This window comes from Vanessa atalanta, chromosome 26 (genome assembly GCF_905147765.1).
Source record: "Vanessa atalanta chromosome 26, ilVanAtal1.2, whole genome shotgun sequence".
Lineage (NCBI taxonomy): Eukaryota > Metazoa > Arthropoda > Insecta > Lepidoptera > Nymphalidae > Vanessa > Vanessa atalanta.
In genome coordinates this window covers 3,243,683-3,268,767 of record NC_061896.1, presented here as the reverse complement: position 1 = coordinate 3,268,767, position 25,085 = coordinate 3,243,683, and the positions used below count along the sequence as shown (strand labels likewise).

Here is a 25,085-nt window from a genome sequence, read left to right as displayed (position 1 = left end):
AAAACCGGAACAAACTTGTGTCTGAAATCGAGTCTTCGTTAAACAAAGTCTCGAACTGGGGCCGGCTAAACCTAGTCCATTTCAACCCCAAAAAGACGCAAGTTTGCGCGTTAACCGCTAAAAAAACACCATTCGTCGTATCTCCACGATTCGAGAACATTCCGTTAGCCGCCACAGCTAGTATCGGAATACTTGGCGTTGATGTTTCGAGCCTCGTTCAGTTCCGCAGTCAACTGGAAGGCAAAGCCAAATTGGCATCAAAAAAGCTTGGTGTGCTCAGCAAGGCAAGACAGTATTTCACATCGGCTCATCGCCTAAGACTATACAAGGCGCAAATTCGGCCTCACATGGAGTACTGCTCTCACCTCTGGGCGGGTGCTCCCCAGTACCAGCTCCTTCCATTTGACCGTATCCAACGTAGAGCAGCTCGAATTATCGACGATCAAGCCCTTTCTGATCTGCTCGATCCTTTGGCGTTGCGTAGAGATGTTGGATCACTCTGCATCTTCTACCGAATTTTCCACGGGGAGTGTTCCGAGGAATTGTTTGGATTAATCCCGGCAGCTGAATTCCATCTTCCGACATCCCGACAAAATTCTAAATTTCACCCACACCACTTAGATGTCCGTAAATCCACAACAGCGCGATTTTTAAGGCATTTTCTGCCTCGCACAACCACTCTGTGGAACCAGCTTTCGCCGGCGGTTTTTCCGAACCGATACGACTTGGGAACCTTCAAGAAAAGAGCGTACTTATTTCTTAAAGGCCGGCAACGCACCTGTGTTGCAGATGTCCATGGGCGGTGGTAGTCGCTTTCCATCAGGTGAGCCTCCTGCTCGTTTGCCCCCTATATCATAAAAAAAAAAAAAATCCAGTAAGGTTATGGATAGATAAATTGTCTATAAATGGGATATATAAATTTTCAACAAAGATTAATTATGGCGAGAGGGTTAAAAAAAAAATAAACAACTCTAGGAAATATATTTATTCAAACCTTATATTGGATTAAAAAAATACAAAAAAGAAGTAAAAAGATATCATACAAAACACTTTCAATAAAATTCATTTAGACACAATTTAGTCATCTAACATATATTTGATAATATTTAATATTTAAGAATTATGTATCCACGATTTACCTCCAACCTTAGACTGTTTCGTTATTTTAATTGAAAAATTATCAGAAGCTGGCTATGATTACACCCTCGTGCTTATGTTGCGAAATGTTAAATTGACAGTTCTGCGCCATAACTATAATATTATGTATGTTTAATCTATTCCAACCATAATAGGAAAAAAGCCAAATAAACAACATTTGACAGCAAATTGACTGAATTGGTCGAGATTATGCTATGATATTTACTATGGCGTTGCGAAAAATGGCGTTTTGAACGCCGACGAAACTTATAGGAATTTTGGAAGTAAAATTGAAGTAGAAATAAGTATTTAAGTGCAATGGTGTTTTATTAAATAAAGATATATTAATCATAAACCCTTAGTCGTACACAATATAGCTGAGTTATTAGCAAATCGCAGGATATACGTAAATTTAAGGTTTGTTTATCTTTTTTTTTACATCCATTGGAATAGGCTATAAGTACTTATTTAAAGTTACATTAAAGTTTTAGCATACACTTGTAAAATATCTTCTGCATAAAAATTACTGCGCGATTCAGTCATTCGTCATGGGATATTTGGCGTAGTTACCCGAAGACTTTTTTTTAAAGGTTTCTGAAACAATGTAATATTTTAATAGATTTTTGAATTAATAAGTTTGAATTGAAACTATGTATTACAATAGCAGATGTTCAGAACAATAATATTATAATTCAATATGAACTCTCTTCTGAGAAATAAAGTTATTTATACCTTAATGTTGTCTCTCCGATCTTGGTTTTGAGTCGCACAAGGCACACTATGAACTCGACGAACTGTATCCCATACCTTGACCCGTGTCTGTACATATAGAAACAAATTGTTCATTAAATTTCTAGATCAAGAAAAGAAAATTAAATATATAAATATTGGACAACATCACATACATTCCTCTGATCCCAATGTAAGTAGCTAAAGCACTTGTGTTATGGAAAATCAGAAGTAACGACGGTACCACAAACACCCAAGACAATATAGAAAACTAATGAACTTTTTCTACATCGACTCGGCCGGGAATCGAACCCGGGACCTCGGAGTGGCGTACCCATGAAAACCGTTGTACACACTACTCGACCTACGTGTAAAGAATTTTTCCTCTAATTTGTGCGCGTTGACCGTGTATCCGGCCGAGTGCATTGTGAGTGTTAGTGTTCAGTGTTAGTGGGTAGTACGTGTCGTACCTGTGCGCGAGCACATTGATCACATGCGCGTTGACCGTGTATCCGGCCGAGTGCATTGTGAGTGTTAGTGTTCAGTGTTAGTGGGTAGTACGTGCCGTACCTGTGCGCGAGCACATTGATCACGTGCGCGTTGACCGTGTACCCGGCCGAGTGCATTGTGAGTGTTAGTGTTCAGTGTGAGTGGATAGTACGTGTCGTACCTGTGCGCGAGCACATTGATCACGTGCGCGTTGACCGTGTACCCGGCCGAGTGCATTGTGAGTGTTAGTGTTCAGTGTGAGTGGATAGTACGTGTCGTACCTGTGCGCGAGCACATTGATCACGTGCGCGTTGACCGTGTACCCGGCCGAGTGCAGCGCGTCGCGCAAGTGTTTCTGCGGGATGGCGCCGTGACCCTCGGTGTCGTACAGGCGAAACACCGCCTGCAACGGACACGACATTTGGTGTTATAGTGGGAAGATATGTCTATATAATAATTACAAAGTAATATTATACTGGCTTTTACTGATATCGATGACTCATTTATTAAACTAAGGTTTACATTTGCGGTCACTAAGTGAAAAATAAAGAACTTTCCATAGGAAACATACAAACTCAGTAAAACAGATGGAACTAACTATATAGAAGTTTGACTGAGGTTCGAGCCCGTCTGGTTAGGTGCCACATACTAATACTTAAAATATAGTCTACCCTCACACAGTAATACTTAGTTTTGTTGGGTTCTAATTTCAAAGATGGAAGATCTTATGCAGCAGGCACAAGGGACATAACATCTTAGTCTCCAATTGGGCAATGATGTTAAGTTTAATATTTCTTGCACTATCAATATATATTTGCAGTATTGAACCATCAGATGGACCATTAACAGACAACCTACCATGACATAAAGAAAAGAAACAAGACTTAAAATTACATTAATAATGGTCTTCCATTTTTTTTTTCTTTAAAGTAAATATAATCTTTTGAATATCTGGAAAAATTCAAAATATAATATTGAGTGCAATATATACAAATTATGATCAATTATTATCTGTGTTTTCATCCTCGTTCCTCTAGAACGAGTAGAAATAAAAAAAAAAACTAGATCGATCCAGTTTGTCAGCTTCATGACATATTAGGGCATTGTAATGATAATTTTTTAATTATTGTTTTACCCGCCACTGCCTCAGATCAATCCACAGAGATTTAAACTCTTTGAAGCCGAGACTTCCGGAAGCATCCTTATCCAGCATCGCGATCATCCTCTTGCAGACATCCTCGGAGAAACCTTCACCTTGAAGTTCTGCAATATTCAATACATACTTAACGACACATTGCCATTATCATTATTTTCTGTATCTATCTGTGGCTTCCGAGCGATCGTGGGTAGGCGGGCGAGGAGAATCAAAACCACGTGTTTGAAGGTTTTACAATATAACAGTAATACAATCAGCACTTTCTGTATTATAATAAAGTAACGACGCTCCACCAGGCACGTCTTGCTTACACGATATGCAAATGCATTACACAAAAAGAGCCTGAAGTTGCGTCAGAGTGAAGAAACGTCCAACCGCACTATATCCAATGTTACTGTCAAAAATGTCATTATTACTTTTTTTCGTTTCTTGACACTCTCAAAACACAGTGGCCCGTCACGGCCAGACTGACATTCGCACGTCCTCGTGCGATAGCCCACACCTCGTGTTACATGAAAAAAAACAAAATACACCTGTAGTGCACGAATATACCTGCTCGCCCATCCCTGACAAGCTACCCATTTATAACACCTGGTTAAAGAGATCTGGGCTTTCATCCCCACATTAACTACCAACGCACTGGGCGGACAATTGACCTCAGGCGTCCCTTCGACCAGCTCACCAAGTCACATGGTGAGATGGACCGGACAACCGTCAACGCCCCTTCCACCAGTCACGAAAACCACACACAGCTGCTGCAATCAACTGATTCGAAACGTCGACCCACATAGGCCAGTTCCAGACCAATTTATTGCCACTCAGCTCACACACAACAAGTCTTAGTCTGACCCTAGGCGTCGACCCGGTTTAGGCCGGCCCAGTAGATCAACTGCATCACACACCACATAGGAAAATATAGTCTGGTCATAGGCATCGACCCGATTAAGGCCAGCCCAGTTAACCAACTACATCCTACCGACTGTTTAAACAATATCGCTCTAGATAAAAGTAGTCACAAGAACAGGGTTTACACATAATTAACTCACCAATAACTATTCTTCATGTACAGAGGCAGATAAGGTGTTAGAGCTGGCGATCAAAGTGAGTGAACTAGATACCGACACTGTATCACTATCATCCTCAGATAATGCCATTCCATTCCCATGACTATGGACTGCCACCGTCTCGGCCTCCTCTACATTATTAATTAAGGAAGTACCTACTTCAACCAACCCGTCATGGCCCCCGGGTACTGCACGTAGGTTTTAATTTGCATATGTATAGGTTCGGCTAAATCCTTCAGTATCTCTTAGCTAATACCTATCGTGGTCTAATATCCGGACTATAGTAAAAGGACCTTTGAACTTTCGCTATAATTTGATTTGGTTACGCTCACTACTTTTTGTAAAGACAAAGTCACCTACACTAAATGGTCTCACTTTAGCTTCACCCCGGTTAATGGGTATTTCTTCCGATAAAACCTTTTTTTGATATTTTCAGAAGCATTATACCGAATATAGTGTCTAGATCTAAACGAGGATAAGGTTCCGCGTGCGCGGATTGTTTGGAACGGTTGGTATCCCTACCTATTATTAACGGTTCAGCAATAGTGCCATCGGGTACTATGTGAAACAATACTGAGAGCGATATAGGCCTTGGACATTGATGGAACTAATAAACTGGGACACGTATTCCACATTACTGCTACCAATGCCCGTCAGATACACTAATTCACCCTGCGTAGTACCAGGGAACTTATCGGCGTTGCTATTAGTTACTAATGAACAAACTGTGAATAAGCTGATCCACTATCAAAAAGAAAGGACACTGGCTCACCGGATGATGTAGTTAACGTGCTCCTCGATGCCTTGCGTTCACTCACATGGACCTCTTTGACCGCCGCTGCTCCGCTGCCGCCCACTCGATCGGGACACGCCGACGCCAGGTGCCCTGGTCGTCCACACACGAAGTAGGTGATTGATCTGTCAGTGCCTCTGGATGCTTGACTGCGCATCTTGTCCGAAGCAGCAGGCTCTTCGTTTCGCTTGCGACAGTTGATTGCTTTGTGACCCGAAGTACCGCAGCGGTGACATGTTCCCGCGAAGTGCGATTCGTCGATTCGGGTCCTTTTCACATCTGGATCATTGTTATCACTGCTCTCGCGCTTTCGATTCAGCGAAATGCCGTTGAGAATTTGCAGAAGTTCTGGTAGTTGGGTTCTGGGAGTGGAGCTCACGGCGAGTCACTCTGTCTTTTTGGCATAAAACCGACGATACAAATCCCGTGGTAATGTCTTCAGGCATTTCGTTCCGCGGAATGCGTCCGATGATTTTTCAAAGTCGTATGGCTGCCTCACTCGTGGTTTCTTTAACACCGACTTGGAAACGTAGAATTTCATCGAAATAATCTTGTGGCATCATACGCTTGGCAAATTTCGCGAACAATAGTTCTTTTATTTGAGGTCATGTCAGCTGCGATGCCTGCAGCCGTGTTAAACAGGTAGAAGATCGGCCTTTAAGTGCACGTGTGACTAACAACAGCAGGTCTTCACCTCCTAACTTGCGGTCGTTGATTGCAATTTCGGTCACATTACACCAACCTTCTATGTCCGCTTCGTTGACGTCAGGGTCGAACTCAATTAATTGGATAGACGCGCTGCTTACAGATTGCGGCTGTGATAAAGACATCATTCGAGACAAAAATAACTCTATCTGTTGCGGCATGCTTTAATCCGGTGCTGGTGCTGACGATCTGGTACGGGTATTCTCCTCAAAAGTAAGCCCTTCACATCCCACTTCTGATAACGACACATTGCCATTATCATTATTTTCTGTATCTATCTGTGGCTTCCGAGCGATCGTGGGTAGGCGGGCGAGGAGAATCAAAACCACGTGTTTGAAGGTTTTACAATATAACAGTAATACAATCAGCACTTTCTGTATTATAATAAAGTAACGACGCTCCACCAGGCACGTCTTGCTTACACGATATGCAAATGCATTACACAAAAAGAGCCTGAAGTTGCGTCAGAGTGAAGAAACGTCCAACCGCACTATATCCAATGTTACTGTCAAAAATGTCATTATTACTTTTTTTCGTTTCTTGACACTCTCAAAACACAGTGGCCCGTCATACTTATATAAACAATCTTCAAATGAAGATACAATTAAAAGGCGAAATCAGATTAGACGCTATCTTTTATGTTATTTTTCTTATTTACGTTGATTAATATGCATTTGCTATTTGTTGAGTGTAAATATTGTAGCTTAAGAAAGACAGGGCTTGGGTCCAGAACCCTTAGTCCCAAAAGTCATCCACCATTGCTTTATATTCTCGTTAGCCCATAGGGTTTCGGCCCAAAGACCTACGACGGCTCTGTATATGAGTTAATTACTGTAAAGTTATCCGGCACAGAATCATTCAATAGAGTACTGTCAAACTAAACAAATTAAAAATTTAGCATGGCCAATTAGGTACTACTTTCTAACGAATACCATGCATAACATTACATACATTTACATTAGCAGCCTGTAAATTTCCCACTGCTGGGCTAAGGCCTCCTCTCCCTTTGAGGAGAAGGTTTGGAGTATATTCCACCACGCTGCTCCAATGCGGGTTGGCGGAATACACATGTGGCAGAATTTCGTTGAAATTAGACACATGCAGGTTTCCTCACGATGTTTTCCTTCACCGCCGAGCACGAGATGAATTATAAACACAAATTAAGCAAATGAAAATTCAGTGGTGCCTGCCTGGGTTTGAACCCGAAATCGTCGGTTAAGATGCACGCGTTCTAACCACTGGGCCATCTCGGCTCAATAATAATAATAATATAAGAGAACTATTTATACTTAAGTAATCCGTTTAAAATACGCTAGCTAGTTTTTCTTAAGTTAAAAGTTCTATAAACGTTTACTCGAAATAATTATACAACTGTAGCAGCACTTTGTAAGACGCCGTCGTTGAAACAAGATTAGTCCCGAAAAGGACTGTTTATCGCACCGTGTTTATATTTCGTCGTTGAAACAAGATTAGTCCCGAAAAGGACTTTTTTTCGCACCGTGTTTATATTTCGTCGTTGAAACAAAATTAGTCCCGAAAAGGACTGTTTTTATTATTACGTCATGTTCGATTGAAACAAGAAATGGCACGCAAGATAGCTCTGATAAGAACTGTTTTTGGATTCGTTTATCTTCATATCTCTTCAAGCATCTTCATCTTTCTTCAACACTTCAAGAACTTCACTTCACAACACATGGCGAGTCGACCCGGCGATCTTCGGTGCAGTTGTCCTTTCTACGCGCGGCGCTCGAACAAAATGGCCGGCGCGACGTGCCGGAGCGTTATTTATAGCTACGGTGTCGCGGGTATGCGAACTAGCATGATGCGCGCGCAGCTCGGCGCGTGACGTCAGCGTGCGCGAGCAGGACGGAACGACATCTCCCGCCTCTTTTGTTACTTATTGTTTTTTAATTGGCTAATTGATTTTGCAATTTTTGTATATATACCGGTGCAATTTTCGAATAAATCATTCATTTCGACCACTCATCAAGAGTATTATTCAAGAAGCCTGAACTCTCCTCTAAACAACAAATATTTCTCATGCTTAACGTTGGTTATCCAGCTAACCGCACGGTGAATATTGTAGTACAGGAGTGTGTGCAAACAGAGGTTGTGTTTACACAGATAGTGTATCATAGTGCTCAAGCGCATGGTTTTACGAGTTTTCCAAGGCATGAGAGTGTAAACACTGAAATCGTCCAAACTCGAGAGACTTACTGAGAATATCTTGACAGAAAACATTTTACTGATCTGACACATGATGCAATGCAATGCAATGCAATGAAATAGTTGAAAGTAGAAAAATAACCGCCATTATGGTGACATAAGGCAATGACGTTTTTTTTCTTTATCACAATCGAACGACAGAACAAATTGCAAACAGGTATATCCTGGACCAAGAATACTTCCTTGATAATAAATAATTTATATGTGGTTATCAGTTCTTATCAGGCTTCTTGTAATATTTTTATCATGAGATATCAAGGGTATTAATATATATCTCAGAAAATACATGAAACAAGAACACTCATTACCTCGCAGCTGTGGTTGGTTGAGAAGGACCTGCTCCTGTTGCAATGGCTCCTGTTGCATCAGCTCCCGTAGCTTGTCGATGCCGATTTTCTCATAGATGTTATTGCATAGAGAACACAGCAGCTGCTTTAGACAGTTCTGCTCTTGCGGGTCTTCTCCCCAGGCATTGACTCCGTGACGCATGGCTATCTCTGTATTCATACATATATAGTTAGCGGCGCCACGGCAGTCATTTTTAAGAGATACTAATCAACTGCGAGAGACAAATTAAAGTGCACACAGTCGTTCGACTTTTGGATCTCTTCTATCATTTTCTGAAATTTCTTCCAACATATAATTGATTTCTTCTTTATACATATTTATACATAGCTTTGTTTATTATTGTTGGAATATACAAAAATTCAAGCCTCTATACATAATAGATTTCTCTTTCATTATATTATTCAATCTTTCACTCATTCACTTTCGCTCACCACTCATTCAATCAACGAACAGCTTTACTTGATTATTTAATATTCATTATTAAAAACATTGTCAAACAGTGCAGACGTGTCTTATTATACCTACCCCATTTCCCTTCAGGTTATGGGCCCAGGTCATGTTTAAAGTTGTTTAAATAATTAAAATTAATAGTAAAAGTGTTACTCAAAATGGATTCGCGAAGTAAAAGAAATATACAACAATTTAACGGTGATCGCTATAGTACTTGGAAGTTTCGTATAAGGTCACTACTAGAAGAAATGCAGTTATTGCCTGTTATTGACGAAGAACCACCACCAATACCAGATAATGAGTGGATTAAGAAGAATATGCTAGCAAAAGGTACGATTGTAGATTACTTGGGTGACACATTTTTAAGCTTTGCAAGAGGTTCTTCTACTGCAAAATCCATAATGGCCGAACTAGACAAAGTATATGAGCGGAGGAGCTTAGCGACTCAATTGGCTTTACGTAAACAGTTACTTAATATGAAACTACAGCCAGATGTGACACTATTCGAACATTTTAACAATTTCGATAATATCATTACTGAATTAATATCGGCTGGTGCAAAATTGGATGAGATGGATAAAATATCACATTTACTTTTAACTCTACCCACATCATACGATGGTGTTATAACGGCACTGGAAACACTTGGAGAGGAACAATTGCATCTATCTTTTGTAAAAACTCGTCTTCTAGATCACGAAGTCAAACTAAAGAATACCACGACGACAGAACTCAAAGTTTTACATACATCAACGAATAAATTCAAATCGCAGAACAAAATTGGATTCGATAAAAGGAAATCATATAATTATTATAAAAAGAAGTCATACGCCGGAAATTCATCATATAAAATTTCAAAATTATATTGTGATTATTGTGGACGACGAAATCATATGAAGAAGGATTGTCGATTTTTCAAAAAGTTACAACAAAATGGAGGTAGTAGCGGCAGTAAAACAGCAGCTGCGAGCGCTTTGCAAATCAGAAACGATAACGAGGACAGTTTCGCATTTATGTTTTCAACGTGTAAGTTGTCAAATTCTTATAAATATCATATTAATAATATTGTTTTCATTTTAGATTCGGGTGCAACTGACCACGTTGTAAATAGTAAGGAATTATTTTCTTCCTACTCAGAGTTCACAATACCGATTAAAATTGGTATAGCTAAGAACAATGAAAGCATTCAAGCGTTTGGTAAAGGTACAATAAATGTCACTACTAATTTAGGTTTTCAAGGGGCGATTAATAATGTATTATATGCGCCGGACGTGCCATGTAATTTAATATCTGTATATCGTATTCAACAAGGAGGTATGGTTGTTATATTTAAAAATAACAGTGTTTATATTAACAATAGTATCAAGTGTTTAGTATCGAGTGTTATCAGTAATAATTTATTTAAATTAGTTTTTCAAGTGCATACGCGATCTCAACATAATTTAAATTTGTCTCAAACTTCTACATCTTACGAACTATGGCATAAGCGTCTAGGTCACTTAAACAAAAATAAATTTAACATTCTAAAAAACTTAATTGATGATAGTTACCTAATTAATGATATTATGCCTAATGATACATTATGTGAGTCTTGCATACTTGGTAAACAGTCGCGGTTGCCCTTTGCAAAATCAAAAGATAAATCAGTCAGAAATAGGCCACTTTTTATAGTTCATTCCGATATTTGTGGTCCTATTACACCACCTACATTTGATGATAAAAATTATTTTATTACTTTTATTGACGATTTTACTCATTATACAGTAACGTATTTGATGCATTCTAAATCTGAAGCATATAAATGTATGAAAGACTACGTAACAAAATGTGAAAATTTATTTAATTCTAAAGTTGTTAATTTATATTGCGATAATGGCCGAGAGTACCTTTCAAACGAATTCAAAGAATTTTGTGTTGACAAAGGGATAATGTATCATTTAACGGTTCCTTACACCCCACAACAAAATGGTGTATCAGAAAGAATGAATCGTACATTAACCGAAATGGCTCGAACATTGGTTACAAGTGCGAAATTAAATAAAATATTTTGGGGTGAAGCTGTTTTAACAGCTACTTATTTAATTAACATACTACCCACTAAAACTCTGATAAATAAAACACCATACGAAATGTGGCATGGTAAAAGGCCGAAAATAAATCATTTAAAAATGTTTGGATCTACTGCATACGTTCATAACAAAGCTAGAAAAACTAAATTTGATGAGAAATCTTTCAAGTCAATATTGATCGGTTACGATGCAAACGGTTATAGATTATTCAATATCGAAAATAATCAAGTTTTTATAGCTCGCGATGTTATTTTTGACGAGTTAAACTTTGAAAAATCACGCCCTACACGTAGCAGTAGTGACAACATTGAAACCCTTTCAAAATTTAGTAAGCCCGAAATTGATTCGGCAAAGCTAAAAATAGATCAACAACAAGATTCTTTTAATGACAATTCGTTGGACGGTTCATCGAATACCACTAATTTAAGACGTAGCGAAAGAATTCGAGAATTACCCCCAAAGAATTATAAGCAAATGCACGATCCTGATTTATTTTTATCTCTTTTTAATGATACGCAATCTTTACCTACATCATATAAGAATATTTTCGATAGGCACGATTCTGATAAGTGGTTGAACGCTATACAGGATGAAATTGAGTCGCTTCGAAGCAACCAAACGTGGACATTAGTTATTAGACCGAAAAATGTTAATATTATAAGTTGCAAGTGGGTATTTACAATTAAAAATAATGAATTTGGTGAACCTACACGTTATAAAGCTCGGTTGGTTGCTCGAGGTTTCACTCAAGAGTATTTACAAGACTATCACGAAACGTTCGCACCAGTGGCTCGGATAACTACTTTTAGATTTATATTAGCACTGGCAAATCAGTTTGATTTACATTTACACCACATGGACGTTAAAACCGCGTTTCTAAATGGTATATTGAAAGAAAATATTTATATGGAAGTACCGGAAGGTATTTTAGCAAGTAATAACCAGGTTTGTAAATTGAATAAAACATTATATGGCCTAAAGCAGTCGTCCAGGTGTTGGTATGCACGGTTCGATCTCATTCTCAAGGAAATGGGTTTTAAGAACTCTGAATTAGATCCTTGTCTGTACATATTAGATAAAAATTGTATAGATAAAAACGTGTATATAGTTCTGTACGTTGATGATTTAATTATTACTACTAAAAATAGTAATTTATTACAAGCGTTTAAAAACAGTTTAATGCAAAAATTTCAAATGACTGATTTGAAGGACTTAAAACTATTTCTTGGTATTAGAATTCAAAGAACAACTAATACAATTTCTTTAGATCAAACAACATATTTGCAAAATGTTCTAAATAAATTTTCTATGAAAGATTGTAATCCATCGAATTCACCTTTTCCTTCTAAAATCAATTTTGTAGCTTTAAATTCAGACACTCACTATGATGCACCTTGTAAAAATGTTATAGGATGCCTTATGTATGCAATGCTTTGCACAAGGCCAGATATTTGTGCTTGTATTAATATATTAAGTAGATATCAATCTAAAAATAACGAAGAGTTGTGGAAATATTTAAAACATCTCTTACGATACATTAAAGGTACAATTAATTTAAAATTGGTTTATAAAAAATCTGAATATAAAGAGATAATAAGTGGGTATGCAGATTCCGACTGGGGAGGTGACGAGAACGACAGAAAAAGTACAACTGGCTATTTGTTTAAGGCCTTTAATAATTGTACAATTTCGTGGACCACACGAAAACAAAATACTGTCGCCGTCTCTTCAACGGAAGCTGAATACATGGCTCTCTTTGAGGCTGTGAGAGAAGCAGTCTGGATAAGGTCATTGTTAAATAGTATTTCTATACAAATAACAGAGCCTATTGTAATATTTGAAGACAATAATAGTTGTATATGTATTGCCAATAACCCCCACAAATCACAAAAAATCTAAGCACATAGATATAAAATATCATTTTATTAGGGAACAAATCGCTAATCAAATAATAAAGCTAGAACCTATTTCCACAGGAAATCAACTAGCTGACATGTTCACAAAAGCGATACCTTCCAAGAGATTTATAGAATTAAGAAAGAATTTAAATTTGTTTTGAAAAATAATTCATGTTTTGTGTTAATCAAGTAAATGAAGGAATGAGTTTATTTAATAAATAAAACTATGGTTTATGTAACTAAATAGTTAGTATTTTATTTGTAAAAATGAGTAATGAAAGAAATTATGTTATGGTATTGTTATATTATATTAACTTGTATTTTTGAGGGGGACTGTTGGAATATACAAAAATTCAAGCCTCTATACATAATAGATTTCTCTTTCATTATATTATTCAATCTTTCACTCATTCACTTTCGCTCACCACTCATTCAATCAACGAACAGCTTTACTTGATTATTTAATATTCATTATTAAAAACATTGTCAAACAGTGCAGACGTGTCTTATTATACCTACCCCATTTCCCTTCAATTATACCTCTCTCTCTTTTTCTTTTGTATCAAGGAATTGGTTCACTATCGGAGCCTTAGCTTACTTCAGAGCCTGACGGATATTTACATATTTGCAATACTATCGATTTCTTCTTTCTACGATTGATATCAATAACAAAGTTTTTAACTAGCTGCTAAATAAAATAAAATATATCGCATGAACTGTGAATTCAGATTTGAAAGGTCGTCCAGTTGAAATTGCTATACTTAATCACATATTGTGTATTCCTCGAGTGACTGTCTCCTTGGTCTAGTAATAAGGTTGCCTTCTGATAGTGTCTCATAAGATGGAGGCGTTATATTAACACCATTCTGTATAGAGTTTAGAGCAGTTCCACCTAGGGGTTTCTGGGTACCTTTTCGAGAATTGATAAATAAAGCTGTAAGGCTGAAGAACTCAAGTCTCAGAGTTAAAACTCTCTGTCGCATTAAAAAAAGTAATTGCGTTTTCCTATCAAAAAACTATTTTTTGCCTACTTTGTATAGCTTTGTGCACGTTTGTGTTTGGGTTAGAAGCGTACGTGAGCCATTATAACTACAGACATAAGGGATATAACATATTTTCTCACGGTTGTTGGCACATTGGCAATGACAAACAAGGTAAAGCTTGCACTTGCACCTGCTTGCCTACTTATAGTGGACAATAATCGGATTCTGGTGGGTTTTATTGTCCAATTGGATCATGAGCGTGAGGGAATAGAGAGTGTATCTGTGTTGGCGCAAATAATTCAGTATCAGTTACAGTTATCTCGGCTTGAGCAGATTAAAGCAATTGGTAGAAGAATTATAAACGTATCTTGTATCATATAAAATGTTAGCAAATTAAATATTATGCTGGAGTTAGAAATTACATTACACTCCCGTACCCAATACCCATATTCAAGTATAGAGAAAACCATTAAAGAATCGGACATAGTAAACAGTGAAGTAAAGTGAAAATCTTAAAAGCACACACACGTGTGAAAGAAACTCGCAATGAGTTTTCAAACATATTTTGTATCACAGGTTGAAAACTTGATCAATGTAAACTATGATTCAAATAAAACGAAGCTGAAATAATATCTATTATGTTCATTATACAGTCAAAAATAAGTACAAGTGTATGGGTTTAAATTTTAGGGTCTGTTAATAAATAATATGTCAATATTTTATGGAGATTAGTTTGTAATGAACTCTATCAGACAGAGTGTACTCACCCTCCCTCATAGCATAGTCCAGAATCTTCTTTAACTCTTGCCAGTCAACCTCCCCATCTGCACCGGCCAAGCGGTCGAAGAAGTCACGAATTGGATCCGCTGGTTCAGGATTGAGTGACATTTTTTTTACCTGAACGACCAATATTTTTATGGTTATATTATAGTGATTTTTATTACCTTTTCTGATCATTCTAGCTCGATTCAAGCACCACTGAATTAATGTGCTTAATTTGTATGTATGTATTTAATTTGCCGATTCATAAATTCAAATCATTTGTAAAAAATACATTAATAAAAAAACGCTTATTATTCAATACAAGATTATATAGATGACAAAAAAGCGTGGAGCTAATACTTGTTGACTTCCAGGCAGGATACATTATATACATATATGTAACTGTATTTAACTAACATAATTATGAATTGAAATGTTGAAAAAGAGTAACTACTGAGTTTCTTGCCGGTTCGTCTCGGTAGAATCTACATTACGAACCGGTGGTAGCTTCACTTAATACAGTTTGTTAATTGACGATTCAAGAGTGCTTGTATTATCTACCTATATAATACTTGAATAATGTATATTTAGATTTTTTAATTTTATATTACAGTATAACAGCGGCGGTGAAGGAAAACGTCGCGAGGAAACCTGAATGTGTCGTTCTACATGTTCACCACATTTATATCTACCGTTTCACAGAGAAGTGTGGTGGAATAAGTTCCAAAACTTGTCTATAATGTCTTTTGCTAAGCAGTGGGAAGATTTTTACTGGTTTAACATTTCAACTTACCCTGTCGTCAAGATCGCTCATAGAGACATCTTCGTCGTTTTCACTAAAAAATAACAGATTATTAGTATATATTATGTTTTTTAAATTTATAAGAGACGATAGTTTTGTTTCTATTAGTAGAAAATATGCTATAATTATGATGTCCTGGTCGATTTAGGCCACGGTGGTTAATCTCAAGGTATAACCAACTACGCAGGATATGGTAGAGTGCACGAGTGTGCGTGAACTCTTTGAACTCGGACTTGCTGTCCGTCCAGAAAGAATTCAGGAGCAGGACGGCTTTATGGAGTTTGCGAGGCACGGGAGAGTACTTGCTCTTTCAGATGCTTGGCCGATACTGAGAATTTTTCGCTAGGAAAACCAAATTACTTTAACGGCTCGACCTGGGATTTAAAATCCCAAGACCCAAAATCTCAGGATTTGCAACCATGTATCTAGCCAATAGATCAACGAGGCATTTAGTTTTAATTATATCGTCAGTGAAAAGGGGGAACGCTAAATCGACAAAATGGTACTTTTGGGAATTGAGGTTTGTTTCCTTTCTACTGCCAATTATATTTACTGCTTATATATGCAAGTGTGAATTGTAAAACTAAATAAGATACTATTATGATAAAATATACATACGTCATGTTATTGCTCTTCTCAGAGAACACCCGCAAGAGGAATTCTGCTTCTAAATTTGGCTCGTAGGTTGAAGGCACGATTACATAGGAGCCCGGTTCTAATTGGTAACTGCAGCATATTTATGAAAATATTATAAAACTAAATTAATGAGACTAAAATTTTGTCTGTGATTAAAAAATAATTTATATAATTATCAGAAACAAATTATTTAATCCTTGCAAATAAATGAGGATACTTTATTGAAATGCCAATCTAAAAAAACTACTAAATAATTATACATAAAACTTATACTAAGTGATGCAGTGCGTTTTGGAGAATTTTTTAGATTAATAAGATTATAAGAAGCTGCGCTTCGCGGTTTCATCTGCGTGTATTCTATAAACATTACAGACGTGAATTTAATGTTCTTGTGAAAATAATCAAATATTGCGAACTAAAGAACTGCCCCAATTTTCAATTAATGATTCGTTTTGCTTACGTATGCAGAAGTATTAAAATAACTAAACTCATCTGTCAACTTCATACATTTACCCTACTATTTATTTAGTCGTCTGATCCACGAATATTAAGCTAATTGTTTTCATTTCCTTTTTTATCGGAAATATATTAGATTTCCATTTCGAACTGCCTCATAAATAAGAAAAGGTCGCTAATGACCACTGATAAAAAATTATGAATTTTAATTTTATAATTAAATTTCCTTACCGCTGACTGACTTCTCTTTCATAAGCAAATTTTTCAATAATTCCCACGCAATTTTTGTACATAATGGAGTTACATTGTAACGGAACATTTTCATGATCTGGGAGACGGAAAATTGCAAATCCTATCGCGAGTAAGTTCAGGCCCTGGTGAAATTGGGAGCGACGGTTCTTCTGCATGAGAGCTACGATGATCTAGAAGATAACGCCGACATTTAAGTTTCATACTAAGGTTAGTTTTTTACTAAAGGTAAAAATAAATGTCCCAGAGTTGGCAAAAACACGAATGTAGCAGTATTTACATCCAAAACTTTACTCAAACAATATTTATAGGATACAACTACCATTATCGTAATGAGTTACGAACTTATGGCGTAAGAAAATACGTAAATTAAGAACAAATATCACTCACGGTACATTTGTTCTTATCATCATCTTCGTCCGGATCTTTCAAGGTGACGGTGTAATGAGGGTTCTTCCAAAAGGTATCGGGATACTGTAGGCAACCACCAGCCGAAATATCTGGAAACAATAATTATCATTAAAACTATATTATGTAGTTACATGCGTATAACCATAAATAGAATTTCTTAACGATTTCAACTTCTGACAAAACATCTATGTAAGATAGATATAAATTTAATATTTTTTTAAATATCTTGCAATAGACAAAAACAAAAATATATATATATATATACATACCTATATTATAGATATGACACATTACGTAGGGGGACGCGAAATCTTGCGTTTGTGAGGGACTGGTATACTTCTACCAAATATTATTAAATTCGTAAGGTTGTTTAAAGATAAATTTCTACTACGAGCTCTAAACAACAACAGAACAACCGATTTAACATACCTTTAATCCATTTGCCCTCAAAAACAGACATCTCCCATTTCTTTGTACATCCTTTGGGGCACTCCTCAAGTTTGAAGGAATTCGGATTCAGGTTACACATTTGGACCCTGTCATTAAATATAACATATATAAGATTTATCTACGAAAGGTCACTGCCATTATCAACATTTCGAAATATCTTTTAACATTTAATATAATTATTTCTGTCTCTCTATGTAAGTCTTCAAATTATATTTTTAGAAATACTGAACATATCAATATTATTGATTGGATTTTTAAATAATCACGTATTATTTCACACCTATCAAAATGACTGACGAAGTCCTTGAAAGACATCCAGAACTCGCCGTCATCGCTGAAAGTCAAGCCCAACTCCTCGCGTTCTGACTTCGGTATGAATTGCCATTCCGGAGACCTAGGGAAAGAAATAGTTGCTCTTTTAGTTAAAATATAGTTAGTTACTGAAAGCTTTCGTCTTCAAACATTGCGGTATTGGTAACAAGGACTCGACGAAGTTTGCGAAGTATTGACTATCACAGACGAATTCTAAAATATTGATTGGTTTCTTACAATACCTTTACAGACTAACAAGACACTTGAAATAGGACACTTAAGACTAATGCCATAAAAATAAGAAATACCAACTCGGGAACCAAATAAAAAAAAAAAGTGATATTTTAATCAAATGTGATGATCACACTGTTTTGAATCCGTCTCCATCTTATGTGGCTTTGTTTAAAAAACCCTCTGCATTTTTTGCATTATCGAAATTAGATTTACCATCTGAAGTGCAAAGAAGTTCTTTAGACCAAATATTAGAAGATGGATATGATGAAGATAGGAAAAACCTTCCGGATAATATTATGGCCGATAGCGACAACAGTAACAGATTGAAGATATTTTCGAAATTGAATAAATACCAAAAATAGAATAAGATTTGTTCTAATTATATTATAATAATAATTTGAAATCATTCCGAAGTTTATTAGTGAGATGAGATGAGATTCTTATATTTCATTTACAACATCCACGGACTCACAGTCGGCCGTGCCTTATTTGATATTTTACTTTTATACATTTTGGCGATCAGCATCAGCAGATCGTCGCTGGACCTCGAGCTAATCGTCTTCTTGGAAGACGTGGCTTTTTTTTCATTTTAAAATAATATATACATAATCCATAATAAATAATACCTATATAAGTGATTCTTTTAACCCCATTTACTGCAATTAACTAACTACATTGATTTACTTTATATTAATTAAGTTGTTAGTTTGTGTTAGATTTCTTATGTTCGTTTAATTTTATGATAAGACATGATAGGCATTGTACAGGATTAAGACTAGGATATTGATATTAAGTGCTTAAATCTTTATTGAGACTTTCAGTTGGAATGTGCTTATTTATGTGATTTTATTTAATTATGGATTATATTTATGTTGTGACATAATAGTGTTACACGATCTCCGATTACCACCAGAGGACACAGTGTTATATAAGGTTTAACTCTAGATTGGTTACACAGTTTCCTTATTTATAAAATTGTATAAATTTAAACAAACAAACAAACCTGGAGGCATCTAATTAACCCGATAGCATTTTCGCATTACCCGGTCGACTATTTTTCTGCATTGTTTTTTTTCAAAAAAATATTTCTGGGTATAAAATCCCTTCCCTATATTATCAATACTGGAGACTGTTCTCTATCAATTTGTAAAGCTTATTTAAGCGATAGCGGAAGTTCGCACTTTTATGGCAAATTTACACTTTTTTTGCGAAAGACCCTACCAGTTTTATATCAATTCCGATACATGTCTGTTGATCATGATATTGGCGCAGAGAATACCGTCGCTCGATACTAACTTGTCGCTCCAGGCGCCGTTCCATTCGTGCTCGTCTCCCCAGGGGTTCCTCAGCCGCAATAGTGGTATCTTGTCGGCTCGGCCGCGCTTCTTGAAGGTGACGTAAGTGACACGCGTCACAGAGTAGGCATGGCCGCGGATTAGGCCGGCCGGTGTCTTTGCCTCCCGCGCGTTGGGGTCCGCCTGAACAAACGACATCCTTATTACCTTTATTTTGTTCACTGTCTTCAATATTGTTTGGCATTGTAACAAACTTATAAATAACAGTCTTAAATCTATGATATCACAGTACAAATGTGTAAATTAAATTGTCCATTTTTTATTTTAAATGACGTCACTAATAAAGTAAGTACCTATTAACACAACACGAAATGCAATGCAATGCAACAAGTTAATAAACCGAAATCTATATATAGTTTTCCACCTACTAAATCAGATGGGGTTATTTATTTAGCAGGTTTACTAAATTTTTGGTCGGTCAACTGCGAAGTATTTTTTTTGTGCGAAGATTCGCAAATGGACCACCTGATGGCCCTGAGAAATATAAACCTCGTCTTACATCGCCCAATGCCCCACCGGTCATGTTCATTGTGCCTCTATTTATTCTGGCTTACTCACGAACGGTAGAATATGTGGTGAGTGGGTGGTACTTATCCAAGCGGGCTCAAAATGAGTATTTAGGGATGTATTTATTTCCGGAGGAGTATTTAATTAATTAATTCAATATTATTTTTTCTCTATTTCAACGTGATTTAATTTTTACTAAATGTCCGGACAAATAATTATGACTATATTACTTTAATGAAGCAACCCAGGAGCGAGTTTCTCTCATACGCCTTTAACAGGATGGTAAAGAAGTTGTCAGGGAGTGACGTCATTCGATAATTCTCAGTGACACCCCCAGAAAAGTCCACCATTGCTTCGCATGATAAACCACTTTGAAGTGCCTCATAGGAACCGTGTAATCTGAAACCAAGACAAAATAATTACAGGTTCACCCTCAAAGAGATGGATAGGGTATCGCTGGTTTTTGGGGGGTATTCCATTGCTACATAGGATACAGCCATTATCTAACTACACATTGTAATATTCTATAATAAAAAAATATATTTTGTAGTGTCGAGCCAAGATGGCCCAATGGTTAGAACGCGTGCATCTTAACCGATGATTTCGGGTTCAAACCCAGGCAGGCACCACTGAAATTTCATGTGCTTAATTTGTGTTTATAATTCATCTCGTGCTCGGCGGTGAAGGAAAACATCGTGAGGAAACCTGCATGTGTCTAATTTCAACGAAATTCTGCCACATGTGTATTCCGCCAACCCGCACTGGAGCAGCGTGGTGGAATATGCTCCAAACCTTCTCCTTAAAGGGAGAGGAGGCCTTTATCCTAGCAGTGGGACATTTACGGGCTGCTAATATTTTGTAGTGTAGGAAGCACAGCCTATAATATAAGTCGTCGACGAGCTGCACTCGGGGGTTATTTTTCCTAACAGAAGCAGGTGTCCTATGCGCGTCCTGAATGAGGAAGACGATAGCATTACAATCGCAAGCGCTCTCTTCATAGGGAAAACACTATATACCATACACTTACAGCATTTCAGCCGGGGGAAACGAAGTACCAGACTATTGACGTCACGCAAACGGTCGGCACGTCAATGCTACGAGCAGAAGCGCTCCCCATCCCACCAACTACGTTCCGAGCCGAGGTGTGATCTCATAGGACTCAGGACAAATATCACTCGGGGCCCGGGAGGACTCACACTTCAGGGCTTAGTCTAGTACTAGCCCCCACGCCCGGTGACGCTGTAAACACCAGTAGGGCCAACAGCAAATGACAAAAAGTCTAATTGCGTATTGAAAGATTCTTTTTTTAAATTAATTCATCTTCTGATCTCTTACAGTATACCTATATTACTCACTTAGCATAAGCCTTCTCCAGCAAAGCACCCCAGAATTCATTCCTTTCGGTGGAATGTAGGAAAAAGAGGTTCCCTCTGTAGGTGGGTAGACGATCATCGATCACGACGTCCACCCAACGACCGTACTGCCAGATCCTTAAACATATAATATATAAGACTTATTAATAAATATCAAACAAATAGGCAGGCTACCTTTAACCTTTATCACCGCTATAGTGGTGGGGAACCACAAGCACAATGGATCTCTCTTTTAAAGTCGCGTCTTTAGGCGAACGACATTAATTCTGCTAAATCTTTTCCATTCAGTTTACACAATATAGGTTCCAAATACAGTTAAAATGACTACTGCTACGAAAAAACTGTAACGTATTTGTTATTATAAATAATATTTCATTGAAAGAAGACTAAGAATCTATATTAATAAGAATATATGAAATCAAAGTGCACAAGAGTGAGTGTAAAACGAAGCACTAATATAGATAAAATAATAAACAATATGCCCTAACAGTCGTGGAGTACATGTTTTATTAGAACTGCGTAGTTATTGAATGCTATATGAGCAGACAACAGAAGTGAGACTATACCGAATAACTCTCGCAAGTATACGAGAGTTCTCTTACAATATAGACACATAACTTACCGGAAATGAAAGATGCCGGCATAATCCTCATCAAAACTTTGGTCATTTGGCACCACTTGGTAGAACAAACTGAAACAACAATTTATTCTTAAACTACATGTAATAGCTGCTCGTATATAATTCTACCGTACGATGTTTTGTAAAATAAAGTGTAAGATAATTATATTGCACCGTGTAACTTGTAATTTTCACGATATGTTAAATAATTGTAATTCATGAGCCGAGATGGCCCAGTGGTTAGAACGCGTGCATCTTAACCGATGATTTCGGTTTCAAACCCAGGCAGGCACCACTGAAATTTCATGTGCTTAATTTGTGTTTATAATTCATCTCGTGCTCGGCGGTGAAGGAAAACATCGTGAGGAAACCTGCATGTGACTAATTTCAACGAAATTCTGACACATGTGTATTCCGCCAACCCGCATTGGAGCAGCATGGTGGAATATGCTCCAAAACCTTCTCCTCAAAGGGAGAGTAGGCCTTTATCCCAGCAGTGGGACATTTACGGGCTGCTAATATTAAATTCTTAAGTAAACTTTCAATCCCCGTTCTTTTCTCTTTTATTGGTTTTTAATCATAACAATTGGCACAACACAACAGAAACAATTCTGATATCGTCGATACTCTATCAATGCCATACCTTGGTCTTATATTCAATCGATTTCAAACCGAAACGAATTAATGATTTCTGTATTTAGAAAAAATTATACTCAAATCAGCTTTCGTAATATACCTATTTGCATCCACCTGCCTTTTCGTATATTTTTGTTTATATAAAAAATTCAAAACTATACTAACTTTCTATGCAAGGTGAGGTTGGAAACCGCGGCTACAAGCCAGCAGTCGCCGAGTTGTCCTTGCTGCACGTCGAAACGACTGTAGCCCTCCACGAACAGTTGCGGATTTTCGCACATTTCCTGGATCGTAAAAATAATGATTAACGAGACGATTCCCATGCGAATAATAGACTAGGATCGTTCTGGTTCCCGTGACCTTGTAACGTCAAAGCTGTTTTAAATTTATATTAAAACGAACCTGATATATCCTATATATGAAAGCAATTAAAATATATTTTATGACAAGTAATAACAAGCATCACGAGAACATCTATTATTCTCATTCCTATGTATTAATTTTGTATCCATTTTTTATTTGTTCTATTCCGTTTTCCGAACATATTTATAAAGTTAGCATTTTATTTCGATTTGTCATTAAAGCAGTTGCTCAAATTGTAGTCTTAATAGTTTGAATTTGTCTCTTCTCTCTTTATCTCTTTCTCTCTATCTCTTTCTCTCTTTGAATTTATCTAAACAAACAATTTTTTTGTTGTTTACAATCTGCGTCGGGCGATTCCCCGAACTGCATTATCGCTGCGTATAACTTATTCATTAAGCTTAACAATTCGATATGATCCTTATTGACAATGGCTAAAGATCTAATTTTGAATAAAGAAGATTTTCCAATACATTTAGTCGAGAACGATACTAACAATGATTGCTTAGAAAAAACTTACGAGGAACAAACACATTTAATTCAAGATATGGAAATGATGGAGTCGAATAGAAAAAGAATGTTACACGATATAGAAGAAAACACAGAAGAGTGGCACGAAGTTACTAAACATGTTAAGAAAAAAGTAAGGGTTTTCGATAAGCGTTTAGAGGAAAATTTAATTGAAATCGGCATCACTAGTAAGGAATTATTACCTGAGCAATTTGCTTTAGCGAAAATATTGCGAGAAAACCAAATCACGAATATTAGTAAAGTAAAATATATAAACCCGTATAAAATTAGAATAACATTTGATGAAGAATCTAGTGCAGAAAATTTTTTAGCTTGTCAAGTATTTAAAGATTTGGGATGGCGGTGTCAAAAATCATGGGAAATAGGTATGTCATATGGAATTATTAAAAATATAGACAAAGAATTTTCAGAAGAAGAATTAATCAATAGTTTACATTGTGATATTGAAGTCGTAGCTGTACAACGTCTCAAACGCCGCACAGATGATGGTTGGGTGCATAGCGAAACGATTAAATTAACGTTTAAAGGGTCGAATATACCAGAATATGTATATATTTTAGGTCTGAGAGTGAAAGTAGAACAATATATATTCCCAGTTACTCAATGTTCTCGATGCTGGAGGTTTGGGCACACAGCAAAAATGTGTCCATCCAATAAAATAAATTGTCCTAAATGTACTAGTAACCATCCAAATTGCGAGAATAATGATTTTATATGCATTAACTGTAAGGGCAATCATATGCCTCTGGATAAAGTTTGTCCTATATTTAAAAAAGAAAAACGAATTCGAAAGATAATGGCAGAACATAATTGTTCATACTCGAAAGCGATAACCTTGTATGTCCCTCCGTCTCCAATTTTGCCTACCGCTAGCTGCTCCGAAGTAAAGACTATGAAACAGCATGTTTACGCTCCAACAGCTGCGGTTCCTATAACTTGTCTAGAAGTAGAATCTATGGTTCAGGAAATTCCTCAAATTTCTGGAACGAAAAATAAAATGTCAAAGAAGAAAAGAAAGAAAAAACTTATTAACAATGCTAAAAATATATATGTGGATAAAGAAGTGTCTTCTGATGCTGATAACAGTATAGTAGATGACAGTTATATTAATAAGGACAGTGAGGACAATTTGACGAAGGAAAACATATGTTTGCACTATGAACTAATTGATAAACTTAAAAGTGTGATTTTTGAAAAGAATAGTAACATGTCAGATAAATTTAAAAATATTGTTAAAATCATTATTGAGTGGATTACTTTAGCTGTTGTAAACATCTTTTCAGACTTTCCGTTCGTTAAAACTCTTTTTAATTGTATACAAAGCAATGGATAAAATTGACAAAAA

The 25,085-nt window shown here is 36.6% G+C and overlaps 1 protein-coding gene across 1 annotated transcript; it reads right to left on the bottom strand.

Annotated features, from left to right (window-relative positions):
• Positions 1-1,541: 1,541 nt before the first annotated feature.
• Positions 1,542-21,300, bottom strand: LOC125073910 (calpain-A-like). The gene is made up of 14 exons (XM_047685013.1): positions 21,249-21,300; positions 20,452-20,620; positions 19,656-19,837; positions 18,094-18,207; positions 17,793-17,899; positions 17,343-17,452; positions 16,935-17,125; positions 16,230-16,337; positions 15,603-15,645; positions 14,815-14,944; positions 3,491-3,618; positions 2,637-2,758; positions 1,870-1,956; positions 1,542-1,731 (listed from the first exon to the last, which is right to left on the bottom strand). The coding sequence occupies exons 1-14, from the start codon at positions 21,251-21,253 to the stop codon at positions 1,722-1,724; spliced, it is 1,506 nt and encodes a 501-aa protein (XP_047540969.1). The 5' UTR covers positions 21,254-21,300; the 3' UTR covers positions 1,542-1,721.
• Positions 21,301-25,085: the final 3,785 nt, after the last annotated feature.

What these genes read in the sequence shown, in the direction of transcription:
- LOC125073910 (XM_047685013.1), bottom strand. An exon ending in TGAGCGATCTTGACGACAGG is followed by an intron (nt 14,945 to 15,602) that starts GTAAGTTGAAAT and finishes TTGGTCGTTCAG; the next exon opens with GTAAAAAAAATGTCACTCAA. An exon ending in GGACTATGCTATGAGGGAGG is followed by an intron (nt 3,619 to 14,814) that starts GTGAGTACACTC and finishes TGAATATTGCAG; the next exon opens with AACTTCAAGGTGAAGGTTTC.